General features: G+C 42.7%; 1 protein-coding gene across 2 annotated transcripts in view; it reads left to right on the top strand.

Annotated features, from left to right (window-relative positions):
* Positions 1-18,675, top strand: part of sh3pxd2ab (SH3 and PX domains 2Ab) — a 63,688-nt gene that overhangs the window by 33,602 nt on the left and 11,411 nt on the right. For both annotated transcript variants that reach the window (XM_050071521.1, XM_050071522.1), the window contains exons 7-8: positions 3,660-3,788; positions 17,344-17,457. In XM_050071521.1, coding sequence (XP_049927478.1) covers positions 3,660-3,788; positions 17,344-17,457 — 243 coding nt within the window. The remainder of the gene's footprint in view (positions 1-3,659; positions 3,789-17,343; positions 17,458-18,675) is intronic.

Here is an 18,675-nt window from a genome sequence, read left to right on the forward strand (position 1 = left end):
TGTATTCCATTAGAAATCAGCAATTTGACAACGGGATAACACAATGTTTATTTATAACCAGACTACAACATGCCACTAGTGTCTGACAGGCTGTCGAAATTTACTGCTGAGCCGAGTACTGATAACATGAGATCAAATTTCAGTCGTGGTGGGAAGAGCGACACATGTTGCAATTGTTTAATAGAAAGTATACTTGTTTTTTGGGGTGACGAGACATGGCAGACTCTCTCAAGACAACTAAGACTATCAGACACAATGGTGGAATCACGAATGCAGACTGAGACGAAATCCAAAGTTCAGTTTTTAATACAGTCTGGGTCAGTCCACAAAAGGCAGTCAGCACAGGTACAGGTAACCAAATCAACAGGCAAAAACTCACTGGTCTAAATACAAAAAAGGTCAATCTCACGAGGAACACACACTAGGAAGCTCACACGAAGGACAAGACAATCTAGCAGAGAACAAAGGGAAGACACAGACTTAAATACACTCTGACAGTGGAGATAATGACACACAGGTGAAGGCAATCAGACAATCAGGGCGGCGGGAAACTCGACAGGATATGGGGAGACAAACAAAAGACTTTCAAAATAAAACAGGAAACAGGACATCACATTCAAACCCTGTCAAAAACTGCACCAACGTAGCAACATTTTGGATTTGAAGCCAACTGCAAAGATGTTCTAACTGGCCACAAGCAACGCGGTGCACCGTTTTGAGCTCAACTTTTGTCGGATTCCCTGCTTCTATTTCTTCTTGTCACCCGCTTTGAAAGCGCCACAGTGATTAATGAAGTTGAAATGAGGAATTATCGATACAATGCCTCCGTATTTCCATAGTTTTTAGTAAATGAGCATTGCTAATAACAACCTACTTGCTGCTAGCTATATTGCATTTCATTACCAGTAAAGTCACAGTATAAAATGTGTGTTTTCTGTGTAGAAAGAACAAATGTAGGAAGATAGCAAGTAGTCGGTAAAGATTCTCAGGTCATGGTAACCGTAAGTGCTAATATCGTAGGCAACTGGACTTGCTTGCGTTTCTTGAAGACATTTTGCCTCTCATCCAAGAAGCTTCTTCTAAGAGCTTCTAAGAAACTAAGAGCTCACGTGACCCCTACGACTCTGCAAGGGTTCCCACCCACACAGGATTTATAGCCTGCAACTTCGTACCAGTCATTTAGAACTGAAGAAGCTTCTTGGATGAGAGGCAAAACGTCTTCAAGAAATGCAAGCAAGTCCAGTTGTCTACAATATTAGCACTTATGAAGATAGCAAGTAGGTTACTCACCTGTCTTTTATGTGGTTCAGTCTCCAGTCTGATCTCAAGTGTACAGCTATTAGCTACGTGGTTTGTTTACATGACATCACAGAAGTGCATCAGTGTGGACTGAGAACTCCGATATGACATGATGAAGCATAATAGTCAGACGCTCACTTGCTGTTGGGATGCAGTGTCATTATGTGCCATTAGGGAGTGGCTGCTAAGAGAAGTGTGACACCTAGTGGTAACATTTGGTATTCTGGTCTGGAGTGGTGTTTGGCTTACTATTAACCGGTTTGAAAACTTGTACACCAGCCCAACCCTAACTGACAGTAATTTTAAGTCTTTATGTGTATGACTGTTAAATAGTCATGTAATAGCAGCAAAGCATGTCTGAGTCAGTCCTCTCCTGTCCCCGTTAAGCCGTCATTATTATTGATCAGCCTTAAATGATCTGTGAGTTAAAACAAACCACTCAACCGCACGTTTCCAAGAATAGCGTCAAAACAAATATCTCTGTTTGCTGTAACTAATGTAATTGCTGTCATATTACACTTTGAAGAACATGAAGGCTCTACCCAGAATTTAATAGTAACGTTCTTTCCAGTGTTTTTTGCACCCAGCGTTGCGGTTTGACAAAACATCTTGCACAAATAACGTGAAGCTTCATAAACCACAGGCCAACCACAGTAATTCAGTGTCAGGCTCTTTGGCAGTTTTAGCATTGGAGATGTTAATGCTGCTGAGTTCATCTTCATAAGTTATGAGCTCCTTGACATTTAAATTTGGTTCCCGAATTGACTGCAAAATATTATCCCAAGACAAAAATGTTAATCTTTAGTCTGAAGGACTGTCGCCAGGTCAGCTCTTTGGAGAAATGACAGCCTAATCCATGTTGTCTCAATCATGCCTTATCTAAGCCCCAAACCTTCCATCTATTGGACTGAATTGTTCCTATTTTCCATCCTCAGGATAAAACAGTGGCCCTCTTTCCAGAAATAACTGAAAGTGTGGCTTTTCCCTGTCTACTTGTGACAACATTTTGCTGGAAATATTTGTTGATTATGTGAGTCCAGAGCCCACAGATTTAATTTTACACTACATTTACTGACGACAGTTAGTAAAAGCACCAAGCGACCGAAAAAAACAGATTGTGATCTCTACTGTGTTTGTAGAGCCTTTACTGTTATTCAAACACACCATAAAAAGTACATTGTGTATCTGCTGTAGCAGCCTTATTAGTGTAAACAGATATAATCTAAAGTGTGCAGACAGAAGCTCTCATCTGTCTGGAGCTTCGAACACAGTGGTCAGCTGAAGCTCTTGTTAAAGTGTGAAGTGAATGTCAGCTGTGGTTGTGTCTGGATTCCAGCTGACGCTTGTTAGATCTGCTTAAGTTCATTCAGCTATGCTTGTTTTAAGGATTCCTCATGATTAAGGCTTCAGCCGGGCTCAGTCGATGCAGCCTTACTCATGTGGGGGGGGGGGGGCTGTAGTTGTTTGCAATATATCTGGGAATGTATGCTTTCTATACATGTTTACAAATGAAATCTGATTTTTCTGTGAATTCCTGTGGTAAGTTACAGTGACCAAACTCTGGTTAAGCAGTGGATGGTAACCAAGTTATGAAAGCAGGCACAAACTGAGAAAAAACTAAGTCACTGCTGGTGTTTACATGGTTAACTCAGTGAAGTACAGAAAGGAAGATTTCCATTGGCTGGGCTGCACGCTGTAGTCAGAGCTCTAGTGTTTCATGGAGACAGAGGGCCATCCCTCTGAGCACAGCTCCAGCCCCTTCATCTGGTTCTATTTAAGGCCTCGAGTGCCGACTCTTATGATTGGCGTACACAACCCCCCTACTCTTCCTCCAGCTCCAGCCCCAAACTGAGGAGAAGGAGGCTTTTTAGCAGATGGTTTATTTTCCAAGGGAAACCATTTCTTTCTCCCACTCTACTGTCCTGTCCTCAGCTGGCTTTAGCTCACTTTTCTATCACTGTTGCAGCTCCTTCTGCTCTCTCGCTGCTCTTGCTCTTTCCACTGTGTTAATGTGCCTACCTGCATCTGCTGACCCGGGCCCAGCTTTGTCGGACAATCAGGATGAGGCCCCTTCAGTAACACAGAATGGATTTTCTGCACTTGACTGCTTGATCCTACACTTTTTAGGGGGAGATTGTTTTCCTAGGCTTTCAGCATCTCCATTGCCCTTGTTGTTGGGCTGGAGGGGGATGCAGCTCTATGGCTAGACTCTCAGGAAGATGCACTGAGCCCTGTGAATATTGTGATTGGCTGAGCTCTACAGACAAAGTGGCCTATGGCACAACGAGTGCCCAGCAGTCGTTCTCGTGGACCTATGGCTGGCAGCTGGCTGACAGCATGTTTTTTCCCATCAACCCCAGGTGTGGATGCTTCGGATCCCATGCTCCTGGAACAGTATGTGGTGGTGGCCAATTACGAGAAACAAGAGCCTGCAGAAATCGGCCTTCAAGCAGGCGAGGTGGTCGACGTCATTGAGAAGAGCGAGAGTGGTGAGTAGTCAAAATGCAAACACAACAAAGAAATGTTGAGCAGGAAAGGAACATGCATGCTGTGTGTATTTGAGAAACAAAGTCTTTAATGGTTCAGTTAAACATGCAGCACTTTTCCCTGACTCAACCCCTTTCACCTCCTTTGTCCAGAGCTAGCTGTTACTTAGCCCCATCTGGAGGCTCACTTTGGCCTGCAGTCAGCCCTGTTTTTTCCCACTGTTGGTTTAGGCCGGGGGCCAGAATGTTGCCTCTAGCAAGAGGAATGTCTTCCAGACTCGTATTAATTATTCCACCTCACTTAAATGGAAAGCCAGCAAGACATGCCGGATTTACAAATGCCAGCTGCGGAGAGTCCTTAGTCAGCTGTTTAACCTCTGGAAATAGCTCGCAAACAGGGCCAAGATCATGTTTTAGAATATCTGTGACTCAGTTTGACAGCATTTAATGTTTAATGAGTCAGTAGCATGCTGATGTAAAGCACAAGTTTGTGATATTCTTGGAATATGCTGTAATGCCTCCAGGAACTTGCATCGATTATTTTTTTTTTTCAGCAAATGCACATGAATAAACTTTGAAAACTGGTGAGATGGTTTTGTAGACTTTATGACAAAAGGACACCAGAAAAACTACTGTCGTTACATGTCATTTGCGAATACTACAATAAGGCTACCTGCCCAAATCACTTTTATGTTGAAGGGAATTTGCCATATGAAGCACAAGAGTGACTAGACCCAGTAACAGGGTCTGACGTTGGGCTTAAATGGTGTGCTGAGACAGTAAAACAGTAATGGGACTCATGTGTTCCTCAGTGGGAGGATGGGGACGGAGGAAACAGTGACCAGGAAGGCAATTGGACTTGGGTTTCATGATGGGTGTGAGTGAAACGCCATGCCACACTGGCCTCAAGGAAGAGGGTCTGCGGAGTGGGAGCGCTTTGAAGTGTCACGTGTCCTGCCTTCGGGGTTCATGTATTTGTTTTCACTCCCTGCTCCAGTAGGATTTCAACCCAATGGGGAGCCACAGGGAGGCGGATATTCCAACACCTTGAAGTCCTTTTATCGGGAGGCCTTATATGAGAGCTTTCCTCCATGAATTTGAACTGCACAGTCCTTTGCTTTTAAGTAGAGGCCCCCTTTACTTTTGTATTTCAGCTGACCACTGCGCAAAGTTATACTGGTTGATGTGTGTGTTGATGATCCATGCAGAATGTGAAACTCATGCACTTCAGTGGTCTCATTGCAGATTTATGATTTCCAGGCTTCCAGGTGTTATTACTGTAGCTTAGTTTCCATGTTATTATTGCTTTGTTTCATCTTCGTCTCTTCTGCGGAGGCTATATTTTGTTACCGCTCGTGCTTCGGCTCATTCATTCATCTCTGGTTTGGATTTGTCATGAGTTTCTAGAAAGCAAAACAGCAGACTCCGGGCTCCTTAAAACACATCCTAAAGCTCTTTGACAGTTTTATTACACACGGACGGACACTTTCGCAGAGATCTGAAGTAAATACACCCCCCCACATCTTGCTATAGAGATTGTTTCCAGGAGCACAGCTAGAATTTAACTAAAATCTCAACACCTCCTGCAATAGAGGCCATCTAAATCTGCTCTATTTGGCTGAGTGACATCACTCCATATCCATTTGCCAGTACTAACAAGACCAGGTGCGTGCTAAGAAGATTTCAGAGCTCATTTGATTTACCATCCATTACCTTGCAGGATAAGTACAAAACCCCTAAATGGTTTCTGACAGATTGATCTGTGTATTACACAGCTAAGTAGTGAATATGCTGCGTTCGAGGCACTAAAAGGTGTCTGTTACATTTGTAATGATAAAAGGGTTGTATAGATTTTTATTAAGTCTCCAGCTATAGTCACATATTTTCCTTTAAAGCACATTCAAACCAGCATGGGTTCCCCCTGTAGAGTCTTTGGATGCAGCGAGTGGAAAATATCTGCATGCTGTCATATTGCCTTCTAATTTAGTATCAGCATTGTGTGTCTGGCGGGTTTTGTATGAGATTTTCTCTTACACAAAGGTGTAAGAGTACGAGAGTGTGACGTGACGAATCTACAGTGAAAATGGAAAACTACAGCGCTGTTATTTTTGCCGTTCACCCCAATCCTTCAGCAGAAGTCCCGCTGTTAAAGCTACTGTACCATAGACTTTGGCTGTGACGGCTGCCCAGCGCAGTTATCGACTTTTCCTTACCTTGGATTAGATAATATATGCCTTTGACAGGGCAGTGAATCTAGGTCAGACCTATAAGAGGGCTCAGCTTTCTCCACTTTTCCAGCCTGCCGTCCCGAGCCAAGGCAGTATTTTCCATTGCAGTGGCTTGACGATACAGTTTGTGTCTTGGCACGTGTTTCAGTTGGTACAGTATTTTGTATTGATTTCTGTCAGGGGTTTGAAGTAGGTGCAGTATGCTGTGAATCAACAGGGTGGACCAATCACAGCTTGATGTCCTGTTACAGCATTCAGCTTTTGGGAATAAAACCATAAGAGTAAATGCATGCCTTAATCTACAGGAGCAAAATGTTACAGAAGTTACAATTCAGTATTGTCAAAAGCTAAAATTTGTTTTATAATCATCAATTCCGTCCTCAGTCCCTCTGCCGCTATTTTATTTGTCTCTTTTATGAGAGTTTGCCAGGGGGAGATGCTGGCTCAGGAGGAGAGAGTAGTGCAGGGAGAAACTCAGGGAGAAAATGGAAAAAGCCATTTCCTGCCAAAGTTAGTGGTTCAGAGAGGTTGGTTCATTATAATGGCTTAATGGATCCTCCAGGATGCCTCCTCAGTTTACACTATATTGGAGAGATGTTAACCAAAGCTAAGCTAGCAGCCTTGTTGGTCAGTTCGGATGCTCTGTATCCAGTGGTTTAAACTTTGCCCTTTAATAGAGCAGCATGTCGGAAAGGAACAAAATAATTTGCAGTCACTCCTGGAAATATTGTGCTTATTGCAGCCAGTTTGCCTACACCTCAAGGGCAGCGTTAGGTACGTTGTGCCCAGTTCTGTGTAGAAAATCTCTCTCTGTGGACCAGTGAGGGTTTAACTTGTCTCCAGTCCAAGTCTACATCAGCCTCTATGAATTACAATCTGCCAAATGAACTCCAGGAATGCCTGTCTGTTTTGGAGAGGCTAGCTCACATCCGTCAGTCCCTCCAGCTCCCCCAAGACCCCCTGGCACCACCCATATACAGTGTGTATTGTATCCACCCTTACTTAAGCAGGGTGGAGTGAGGGAAATTTCAGGAAGACCCTGAAGGGCCACAGTGATCTTATCTGTACCAAATTGCCTCTTTTTGTCCTCATGAACACTAATGATTTTAAGTTTGACAAATCGAGCCGTAGAGAAGCTGGAAGGTAACAGCGGTATCCTGCAGGTGATGTTCAACCGCCTGGCTCAAAGCCCAAAGAGACTGCTGGAGTCAAATCCTGGCAGATTAAGGAGGTCTGGCCCTCAGTGTGGCATGATGGATGTGCAGGATGTCTTCTTTACCTTCAAATGGAGAAAAAAAATGGGCCAGTACAATAACGTCTCTGCTCTCCGTCTTCAGGCTGGAAGCAAGATGATCTAAGGGCTCAGCTCAGCAGGAGCTCAATCTTCAGAGAGGGCAAATCCTTTTTGAGATCACTCCAAAAGCACAGACTTATTGTTGCTCTCTAAAGGATTATTCCTGTAACAATTTAAAGTTATCTATTAAATTATACAAGGCAGTATTTGTGTCATGGAAAAGAGTCCTGTTCCAGATAACTACCAGAGTTTAGTGAATCTGTTTTTTGCACCATCAGATTATTTTAGTTCTTTTAATTGTTTTAAGATATGCTAACAGCTAGCTTCAAGTACTGCTGTGTCTAAGTCATAGACTGTACACAAATCATTGACGTAGCCACCATGATGTCACCCATTGGTTTGTGGATTCCAGTTTCGGACAAGCCTTCAGGAACAGCGCCGGGCTTTAAAGCCCATTTTACATAGTGGCCAAAAGTGGAATTACAATGTTTGGGTCTGTGACTTGATGTCACGGGGAAAAAACCTTTCCTTATGGACTCACATTTTGAATGAGATGTCTGTAAATCCGTTTGGTTCGTTAACATTGCTTAAGTCTATAAGAGCTGCACAGTCAAATAATTTTATCCCCATTCAAGTTAGCAGAGGGCTAAACTGAAAGCTATCCGCCTGACTGTCTTCAGTCACTAGTGCACTTTTATGATGTGAAAGATTCAGGTAATTTCATACAACACAAAAGAGGGGCGCAAAAGTTGGGCTTCTTTTTGTCACAAAACTGCTCGCCTGATGAAGGTCTAGTTACCAAAATGTTGCTGCATTGAAATAAATATCTTTGTAAGTCGGACAGTGTGCGGGTGTTTTTCTACAAGTAATTTCAGACAGCGGAAACTGAGCTTGTTTGGCTTCATGTGCCACTGAGCAGCTTTCATAGATATGAACAGAGCACTGCCTCCAACGCTCTATCCAGTTCTCTTTATACATCCACTGGTTTGAAGCCTAGAATTTGGCATTTTGGCCAACGCCATCTTGGATTTTTGGAGCCAGAAGTGACGAGAAGGTGGAGCTGGTGGATCTGACTGAGCCTGAGGACGCTATCAGCAGACAGCCTGTCACTCAAAGCCGCCACGCCCTTAATTAGGTGTAACTTAAAGCCTGAATAAAATTGAAATGGGTATACGTTATATAAAAATTCAGTCCATACAGTTGTCATGACAATTGATGTTAGCTAGAGACCCAAACCAGTTTTTGTACCAGGCTGTCAACATCTTTTTTTTCTATTGTAAAGTCATGCATTTTAACATGGGGGTCTATGGGAATTGACTCGCTTCTTGAGCCAGCCTCAAGTGGTCATTAGAGGAACTGCAGTTTCTGGCACTTCTGCATTCAGCTTCAGAGGTTGCCACTTGCTCTGAGTACCCTTACAGAGCTGCTAGCATGGCTGTAGACTCTTGTTTGAGCTGTCATGCATGGACAAAAACAAGCAGGGGGGACACAACCTTGGTAAATGTAAAAAACTTGAAACCTTAAGTATTTATTGTTTCACCCGAGACATGCTCCTAGGTCCTCATATTCATCCTGCACAGATTACAATGTAATAAAATGACAGGTGACTTTCCTCTCCACCTAAATAATAGCACCAAAGGGTATGTTGCCATCATGCTCAGGTGATTAATGAGACAGCTAGCATCAGTATCCCTGGCTCTTGCAAGTGTGACAGCTACATGTGTACTGGCTGTCCCGATTTTCTGTCCCTGATATGCAGGAGGATTAAGGGTAAGGTCAGCGTTGAGCCTCGAGTGCGTCTAGTGCTCAAACCCTCAGTTTCCCAGTTTGGTATGTGCAGTTTCAGCAAGAACATGTTTCCTTGTATAAAGGAGGAAAAACCCTATAATTCTTGTCAGTGAACCACCAACGACATGATACAGAAAACCTGCCAAGTGTTAAACGTCTTTTTTTTAAGCCGAATTTGCAGCAGCAGATGGAAGACACATTATCCACTCATAGTAATCCCCATCTACCACATTCTTTTAGCTTACCATAGGAAGCACTAATGACCGTCTCAAGAAATTAACCTTATCCTGTATTTTTAGATATGGAAACTCAGATGGGAGGTTAGTAACTCGCTTTTCTACTTGCTTTTATTTTCTTGCATCCTGTCACGGAGGCAGAGGAGATGAAGAACAGGAGCAATAACGGCTTTTAAGAGCACAAATTTGTGGTAATAATAGTGTAGAAATCAGTCTGCGGAGCCAAAAAGGTGCCTCTGTGTCTCACTCAAGAATTGACCATTGAGTCAGACCAGCATTTTAAGGGGTGGTCTTTCAGACAATCAAGGACTGCTGTGTCTCCAAATCAGTGGAGCCCAGAGAGCACACAGGCTGGGGGCTATAGCTTAGTTGAGACCATGAGGGGATCCTTTCAGAGGCTGGGAGGGAGAGAAGGTTGTTCCTTAGGTCAACATCAGCTCTTGAAAGTCTTGTTGTGCTGTTTTCACCCTCCCCCTCCTCGTACCAGAGACACTCAGGTAATTGAAACCCAGTGTTTTATGAATACTGGAAATGTGTGTATATTGGGCTGGATCCCTTCCCCCTTGTGCTTTGATACTGAATCCACTGTTAATGAATACAGAAGCTGGAAATGAATGGGGTTTTCTCCTGCTTTACTCAACAGTGGTGTCAGATATCTGCAGGACTGCTGAGCCACTGCATTCCTCATCATTTCAGGTCGTGAAAAAAAAAAAAAGCCTCCTCCTCTCGCTGCTGGATCTGTGGTTCTCATATTCATGCTGGATGTGTAGAAATCGTTTGTGAGTATTTCAGAGTTACTCCCAAACAAACTCTCAGCACAGTTTGAGGTCTATTTGTCTCGATGATAAATGTGCAGGGATGAGTAGGACGTTAAGGAGCATTGCAGTGTCACGCTGTGTTATGTATATTGTTCCTTAGGTGATTGATTGTGTACGTAGATTGCGGTTTTGTTTTATAGGTCAACCAGTCACCTTAGGAAAAACCCAAAATGGCATAAATCTAGTTTCTTGTTGCAGCTGAGAATCTGTTGTTGATTACAGTAAAAATGAAGCCCGGGTCTTAAAGCTGATAGAGTTTCCAGATGGCAGATACTGTATAAGAGACAAATAGAGCGCAGAAATGCTGCTCACTCTCATGATATGTCTGTCCACTGTATCTGCACTTGCAGGAGTGGAATATAAGTAAAGTGAGACTATGAGGACAGCGCAATAAAAGTCTGACTTTCTCGTTGCAGTAGTATCTATCTCAGTAGCATTTTTCCATCTGGCACTGACAAAGTGCTGCAAAACGTTCAACTTACATAACCAACATTGATTTGTTATACAATCAATTGGTTTTTAAAGTATGTTGCTCATAGTTAAAAGTAGTTTGACATTATTGGACATAGGCTGATCCACTCTCTGTTGGAGCTTTAGATGTGAGGGTTGGTACCACTCTTACATCTGTCTGCTCAGCAGTCTGTTAGCTTAGCTTAGCACAAAGACTGGAGACAGTAGGAAACAGCTAGCCTGGCTCCGTCCAGCAGTAACAAAATACACCTACCAGCGCTTAAGATCGCAAATTAACATATAGTTAGTTTAATCTGTACCACAACCAAAGTGTAAAAGTGACAATGCGTGTGGGACCAGCTGCCTGGCAACTATGTGAGATTCAAGGAAGTTACAAGATATATCATAGCGACTCTGATTTTTCATCGCTGTAGGTCTGAAGTGATTCTTACATTTTCCAGTTGTAAAAATGTGTCACCTATAAACTCAAAAAAATATTTTTTTAATCAACATTCTGTCAACAAAAGCGCGCATCCTACGTCTATGCCTTCTCCTAAATTTTGGTGAGCCTAAATAGGTATGAAAACAGAAATTTAATCATGACTGGGCAGATTTCTGTACTTTCACCGTCAAGGCTGCACTGTTTAAAGCTCCAGTAGGCAACATTGTTTTGGTATAATTGAGTAAAAATTTTATAATATCCTCTAAGCATAATGTAAATCAAGTGGTCTGAGACAAACAATAGGTTTCTGCACCTCACCATGGCTCTGTGTTTAGCCTTTAAAGAATCAGTATCGTGCCGATGTGCATCAACCAATCAAAGGTCAGCTCAGACCACTGCGTTCCTATTGGCTGTTCTACTGCATATGCGCGTTCCCGTGCCGCTGGCAGAAGGGGAGAGCAAGCGGCAATGGCGAACAGTGCACCAGGTAAAATAGCTATTCCAGCATTGGCTACAACTGCCTACACGGCTAAACCCAAAGGGATGGGGAGGGCTGCTGCGCGGTGCCCTAACCCCAAGTTTAAACTGACAGGAGACCTCACGCCTAATTGGAACTTTAAAAAAAGATTATTTTGATGGATTTATAGAGATGCACTTAGATTTTTGCTCCTTGTACCACTGGCACCGCTGCAACAATGACTAGACTTTCCTGTAGATTTTCAAAAGACCATCATAATGTTATACTAGAAAACGTGAACAACTAAAAAGCGCAAATAGATATTGACATTTAGACGGACTAAATTGTATGCAACAACAAAAATATACTCAGACAGGTGGGTCTTTTCAGTGTAGTATCTTGCATCAACAGATGTCCGAACTGGCTCACAAGACTACTACCAGTTTTCATGTGCATAGGTTTGAGACCAAATATACAACTTATAGGAAAACAAAGTATGTTCTGTGTGCCTTCACACTTGACATGCATCAAATGAAGTGATTTGATTTTGTATGCGTGAATTTTTCAGTGTAGTTTGCCTAATTTTCAAAGCTTTAAAAATAAAACAAGCCCACACTTTGCCCTCAGTCCAACTTCTCATTTTCATCAGACCAAAAGACATAGACAGGTCAGAGACAGGCAAGGTCGATAACAGATCAGGCAGGTAAGGAGAACAATGTGGCACCGCAGCTGCTTATATGCAGGGAGAGCTGATGAGGAGCAGCTGTGTGCACAGGTGAGTGGCGTTGTCTTCATGAGGGGGGCATGGCTGGCAGGTAGAGTGGAAAAACACAGGGAGAGCAGAATGGAGGCTGTGACAGTTTGTCATATAATGTATCAATGTGCACTCAGAGCACCAAACCACAGCCATACCAGTGCTGGTAGGCAGATTCTGTTGAACAGAGCCTGGTGAGCTCTTTCCTTCAATACAGAAAGCAAATAAGTGCATTTCCCAAAATCTCATTTTTTCTATAAATCTGGGTCTGTTGTTTCATGCTGTCTAAATTAGGCTGACATCATCATTTTCTTTTATTTTATTACAGAAATAATTGGAATCAAGCAGGCACTTAACGCGATACGACCAGAGTTTTGCAGCTCACAGCGGGCTACCGAGGCATAAACTCGCCCTCGGCTCTCCTTAAAATACCCTGTTGTTTTTTCATGATGTCCTTGTAGCTCAATACAACAGTGTTGTCAAGACAAACTGTTTGGTTTCTTCCTTTCCGAGGCTGTGACATTTGAGGTCGACGTCTGCGGTCGTGATCCTATGGTGTGATGGTGTTATATGACATCTCCACCAGAGGGTTGTGGGTTGAGCTATTGTCTTATGCAACCACTGACCCCAAAACCATGGGGGTTACAAAACTAAACTGTGCTCAAACGTTTTAAAAGCTCCTTGATTTACTCAGGATGTTGACTAAGTAGCTATAATCGTAATATTGAATAATGTTTAGCAAAGTGTATTGCCAGTCAGCATTTGGCTGTGTTCTTTTTTTCCCTTTGTGGCTGAAGCTCTGCAGCAGCTTTCCAAGATTTTTAACTTTTCCTAACGTGGATGGCGAGGCAGAGAGACATGGAGGGAAGCAGGTTGTGATATACACTGATCAGAAACAGCGAAAGATGATAAAAACGCGCAGATAAAGACGCAGGTGTAGCTTTACAATGCATGTGCGCTCTCTCTCTCTGTCTTTGTACTCGAAGAAACGCACACACCCACACGCATATTTCCAGACATAAGGCATGCTTCCTTCACCTTTGTTCCTCCCACATCTGCACAGATAATCCCTGCCATCCGGAAACAAGGAAGAGTGAACAAGTTCATCTCATCTTATTTCTATTATCTGCCGTCTTTGCCTTTTAGCGGCTAAATCCACAACTTTATCCACTCACCTAACAGGAGTTTAACTTTGTGACTTTCAGCAAAATTGCCGTCTTGGCAACAGGAGAGCCAGAAAACATCTGTGTGGTTTGTAATGACCTCAGTGTAAGGTCTGTGTCATCATGAAGAATGCACAAATGATATCCCTGTCAAATATGAGGTTGACGTCATCCCAACATTAAGAATCACACTCCCCTCCCAGCCCTCATGAAGAAGTGTTCCAGAAGAATTATCACAACAAGAAGTACAATATGTGACCATTATAGATCAGTTTTGAAATCTGCAGCCCTGCACAATACCTACAAATTGGATGAGTTCATGAAAGTTGTCATTTGCGTAGCCTGTATTGACCTACAGAGCTGGTTTTAATTGCTCTGTAAGTGAATACATGCGATGAAGGACGGGAAGCAGGTTTCTTTTTTTTTTTCTACATTTCACATAATTGCAACCTGCCTGATATAAAGCCGCAACAGCCGGAAAATCAGCGCTTGCGTAATGTGTGTGCGTTTTTAATAGTACTTTTATTGCTTCTTTTGAGGTTCAGTGAACTCAGCCTAAGCACCTGCCATATGGGAGGATGGTTGAAAAATACAGACGAGGCGGCCCCAGCCATCAATAACAGCATATATTTACTCAGGCCCTTTTAAAGTGGCGGCATGTCTTTGCTGCGTATGTATATATTCAGACTCACAGCCAAGTGCTCTCAATTAAAGTACATTCCCACACCTTATTCTTGTATTTGCTTACATTTCTATAAGTGTCACTTTGCTGAGGTGAGAATGACATTTTCCCCAAGCTAGCACGTCAGTGTGAAAATGGCAATTTGCAAATGTAAGGTTTTTTTTTTCTTTATTGAGCTGACGCAGGTCTTTTTTCACTCCTGCCAAGCTGACCTTTCTTTATAATGGTCAGTTTAATTTAATGTACCATTAATGCAGCTGATGTTGCCCTTTGCTGGTTGTTAAACATGGCACATGAGATTCATTCAAATGTTTTTAGTGACTTAATGAGATGTATAGTGAGCGGAATTATGGTGCAATTAACACATTTAAAATTAGGATGTCAGCGTGTGATTAATATTTAAAAATGCTTGAATCTCTCCACATCTACAGTGAAAAGAAAAAGGTTTTATTTTGAGTCCTGAATGTTGTCAACACCATTTTGCTCTTTATCTGATTTATTGGCATGAGGTTTTGTTAAAGCCACAGCTCTGGTGCAAAGTCTAAGCACATTACATGGCTTGTTACGTACCTGAGCCGCAGCCAGCATGTTGCTCTGCGCCAGGCACTAACAGCATCCTTCTCTCCGGACCGACCCTGACTCTATGCAAAACAGCCTCACTGTACAGCTGATGATGTTTTTAGCTGTGTAGCTGAGCAAGTTGATCAGTTAAATAAATCTTCGCTGGTATGAATCACACAGATTGCATGTTTAAGTTGCAAAAAACAGCATGGAAGGATTTTCTTTGTTATTTCCTCCGCTGAGAAAGTCATTAAGTCTGTCAGCAGGGTATCTCCACTGCCGCTGTAATCCAGATACATTTGGTGGACAGATAGAGTCAGTTGTGTTAGTCATCACAAATTGGGATTGCAAACATTAACTACAGTATGAAACTGCCTGAGAAAGGAACCTGATTGCAAATCCTACGGGCATTCATGCAGAAATCAATAAACTGTAGTGAAAGCTGTGATTTCTTTGGATGTAACAGCAGGCTGAGGGATTGTTCGGTGTTGGCAGAGGGTTTGTATCTCCACTCTGGTTTGTTTTGCTGAAAGATAAGATGCCATGATCCAGTAGGTGTGAAATTCTTTCTGACAGTGACTTTACATAATACAATTATTTATCCGAATAAAGCAGATCCAACATAATAGAATAAAACAGTGTGTACTCTCCTGTCTGCTTCAAACAGCTCTAATCTATTGCAACCTTTAATTGCAACCCACTTTAATTGTGATGCATGGCTGCAAAATTAAGGACATAATTACAACATATTTCACTAAATGCAGATGAGTCATGATTGCCTAATTTAGGGGTCTGCACTCCCAATGCCGTTATTTCCATCTCATCCTTTAATTAAGTGATACATCTTGTTTCTGTTCCTGTCTATCAAACCCTATTCTGCTGCTTTTTGTTAATTGTGTGCAGCTAAATTACCTAATAACTCACCATTTCTGCAGGAAAAATGTACACTGGATGTCTGGGCCAGCTGTGAAAGTGTGATGAAACACCCCTATCCTTTTTATGGGTTGTCCAGACAGCTGTCGGCCATATTGTATTCCCGTTACCACAACAAATAGCGTATGTGTGGCATACCACACAGGGCAGCTTTTGTGCCAGCTTTGTCACCCACAAATGTGGAGTGACTTCTTGTGGAAGTGATTTAGCACACGTTAAACTGTTCTGATTAGCGCACATATGTGCTTTACATTTCCATGAAGGCCCTACACAGCACACCTTATCTAACACAATGGATCAGTGTACTCCACTCGCTTAATGGGGATCAGATTTTTTGTGTGTGCACCTTTCCAGCTGAGGAATTTGTCATAAAACAGTTGGCAGAGTGATGCTGCCATACCCAGAGGAACCTAGTCAAATCAGCTGCAACCTTGCAAATGGATATTTTGGCTAGAAACAGCACTTGAAGAAATGCCCTGCCCACTTAAATCATGACTGATGAAACGCAGCTTGAACAAGACTCCGTCATGAGTCCAGCTACAGCCAGGCGGCGTTCCCTCTGATGTTCTTGGCTCCGATCGTAGTTATAGATTCTGCTGGCAACACAATTAAGTTCCTCGTGTTCGTGTTCATTTGCAGCTCATCCATGTGATTTGAGGTATTTGATCAGATCGGGGCTCGGCGATTAAAACAAAGATACAAATGATTTGATGTGAGATATAAGCCAGGCTATGGTCACATCACCAGATGTTATCTGTGCTCATTTTCATCTGTCTTTATAGAGATTTATTACGTGTGTTGACTCTTTGGGGTGGGAATCTTATCACGGGCCAAAATTCATCTGAGAGAAAATTCAACAAATCCTCTTATCTTACCATGTAATGCATTGTATGACATGTTTGTTAAACATCCTGCACACTATGCATCCAATTACTACCGGTGAAACAGTACGCTAAAGTCACTCGGTTCATACCTCAGCTTAGGAGTTTAGGAGCTCTGTTTCTGTCCAGTTATTTTGAACAGACAGTCAAAGACAGACACAACAGACTTGCTGAAGTAACATTTTGCCCATTGGTAACTTAGGTAAACTATTTTCATTGTAAAAATAAGGAACATTTCATTTATACTGAACGAACATTGAACAAACACTTTCTCTAAAGGCAACAGGTCACAACAGGCTACAAAACTGCAAAGCATTTTTTATGCTTTGACATTGAAAACATTGTAACACATAGAATTAAAAATAAAACTTGTGCATTAGGAGTGTTACAATGAGTTCCACCTTGGCTGTATTTAAACATTTAAAGCATCCAAACATTTAGTGCTCCGGTGATTTGCACATTTTAGTGATGCCGTCGATTTAGAGTTAGCATGTTGGATGTGTTTCCATTCACAGACCCTACAAAGGTGGAGCACTGTCCTTGTCTCTGTAGCTGTTGTAGCGGACCAGTCTTCTGGCTCTGGTGTTTCATATGCTTTCACCATAGTATGACCGACTCACATGTCAAACAGCTTGTTGTTCCAACCTCAGCACATGTTGCTAACGGCGTACAGCTGCAGGTTTTTGGGAGTAACTCATGCTCGTGACCTTTGTTTCCATATTACCTGCATTACCTGCAGCTGCTTGCACCAGACTGTGACCCCTGTACCGTGATGGTTCAGTACAAATACATGAACAGTTACAGCTCTACCGATCACATTGGTACACTCTACACAGTCCTGGTGAGTTTCAGCCTCTGTGTGTTTCCACAGGTTGGTGGTTCGTCAGCACCGCAGAGGAGCAGGGTTGGGTCCCTGCCACCTATCTCAACTCCCACAGTGGCACACGGGATGACTTGGAGCTGGGCGCCTCTAAAGCTGGGGAAGGTAAGTCACTGTAGACTCTCCTGCCTCTGCCCACCCATGCACAAACACAACCTCACACACACTGTTATAAACCCACACACAGACACCACCTCTGCCCTCAATCCTCCGTCTTTTGATCTGTGACAAAATGGAGCAAACTCGCCCCTTTAGTTTACCACTGCCGGCCTACGCTACTGGCTGACGCCCGGCTGGTGTGAACAACTCTCTCTGTTTGTCTGCCATCATAAGCACGCTTAAACAGAGTGTAGATTCAAGTCTGGGTAAACAGCGAGGAGGAGCGCCAGGAGAGAGCGGACCACAACCACTGAAGTGATGTTCTGTACAGTAACGCACTGTGCAGTAGAGATGTAATATTAAGAGATATGACCTCCGTGGAGTGAGCTCATGAAAGAGGCATGTGTTTCTATCAGCAGCAGGGAATCAAACATGGGAATATTTCACGAGTCATGCTCTTTAAATTATTCTTATCTGTAATCAAAGCAAGATCTGACATGAATTATGCCATTTCATGCAATGTCTGCGTATTATTGTGGATCGCAGATAAGTTACAGTACAGTAGACAAGTGTTGACGTTTTATTTCGTAAGCTTACTGGAGTCAGAGAGGGATCCAAATCCCTGATAAGAAACACACCTTCGTAGAGTTTGGATTGCCAGAATATAATTCTGACACATGTGAACCTGGAGACGGCGTCCAATCATGCAATCATCTTGATAGCCCCGTCAGATACGGTTATCAAGCCATCGACTCATTCTTCAAGTATTTTTAATATTAGTGGAGAAAACATTTCGACCTCAGAGCCGTAGAGCTCGATTAGTGTCACATATTGAGACTTTGATAGCTGTGACAGGTAGTGCAGTAACCGAAGCTCGTTTGTGAAGATTTATGCAGCGTTGTGTTAGAGAAAACCCAACAATCTGGAGGCACGGAAATAATTAAGTTGCGAATTACACTTCCAAACAAACATCAAGATTTTCCAGCACTCTGGCCAAAACATCTTTTGCTGTACAATTGCTGCACTCTATAACAATGGGACCCAGGATCCCCTCGGTGTTGTATATCTTATGACTCAAGGATGGAGGCAGAGAGGGAATACATGAGGCTAAACACTTTCACAGTATGTTAAATATGTTCAAATATCCCTTTCTCCCCTTTTAGACTCACAGAATATTTATCAACAGAAGATTTCAGCTTGTATGCATACCTCAGATGTATGAGC

Source organism: Epinephelus moara, chromosome 19, assembly GCF_006386435.1.
Source record: "Epinephelus moara isolate mb chromosome 19, YSFRI_EMoa_1.0, whole genome shotgun sequence".
In the NCBI taxonomy this organism is placed as follows: Eukaryota; Metazoa; Chordata; class Actinopteri; order Perciformes; family Serranidae; genus Epinephelus; species Epinephelus moara.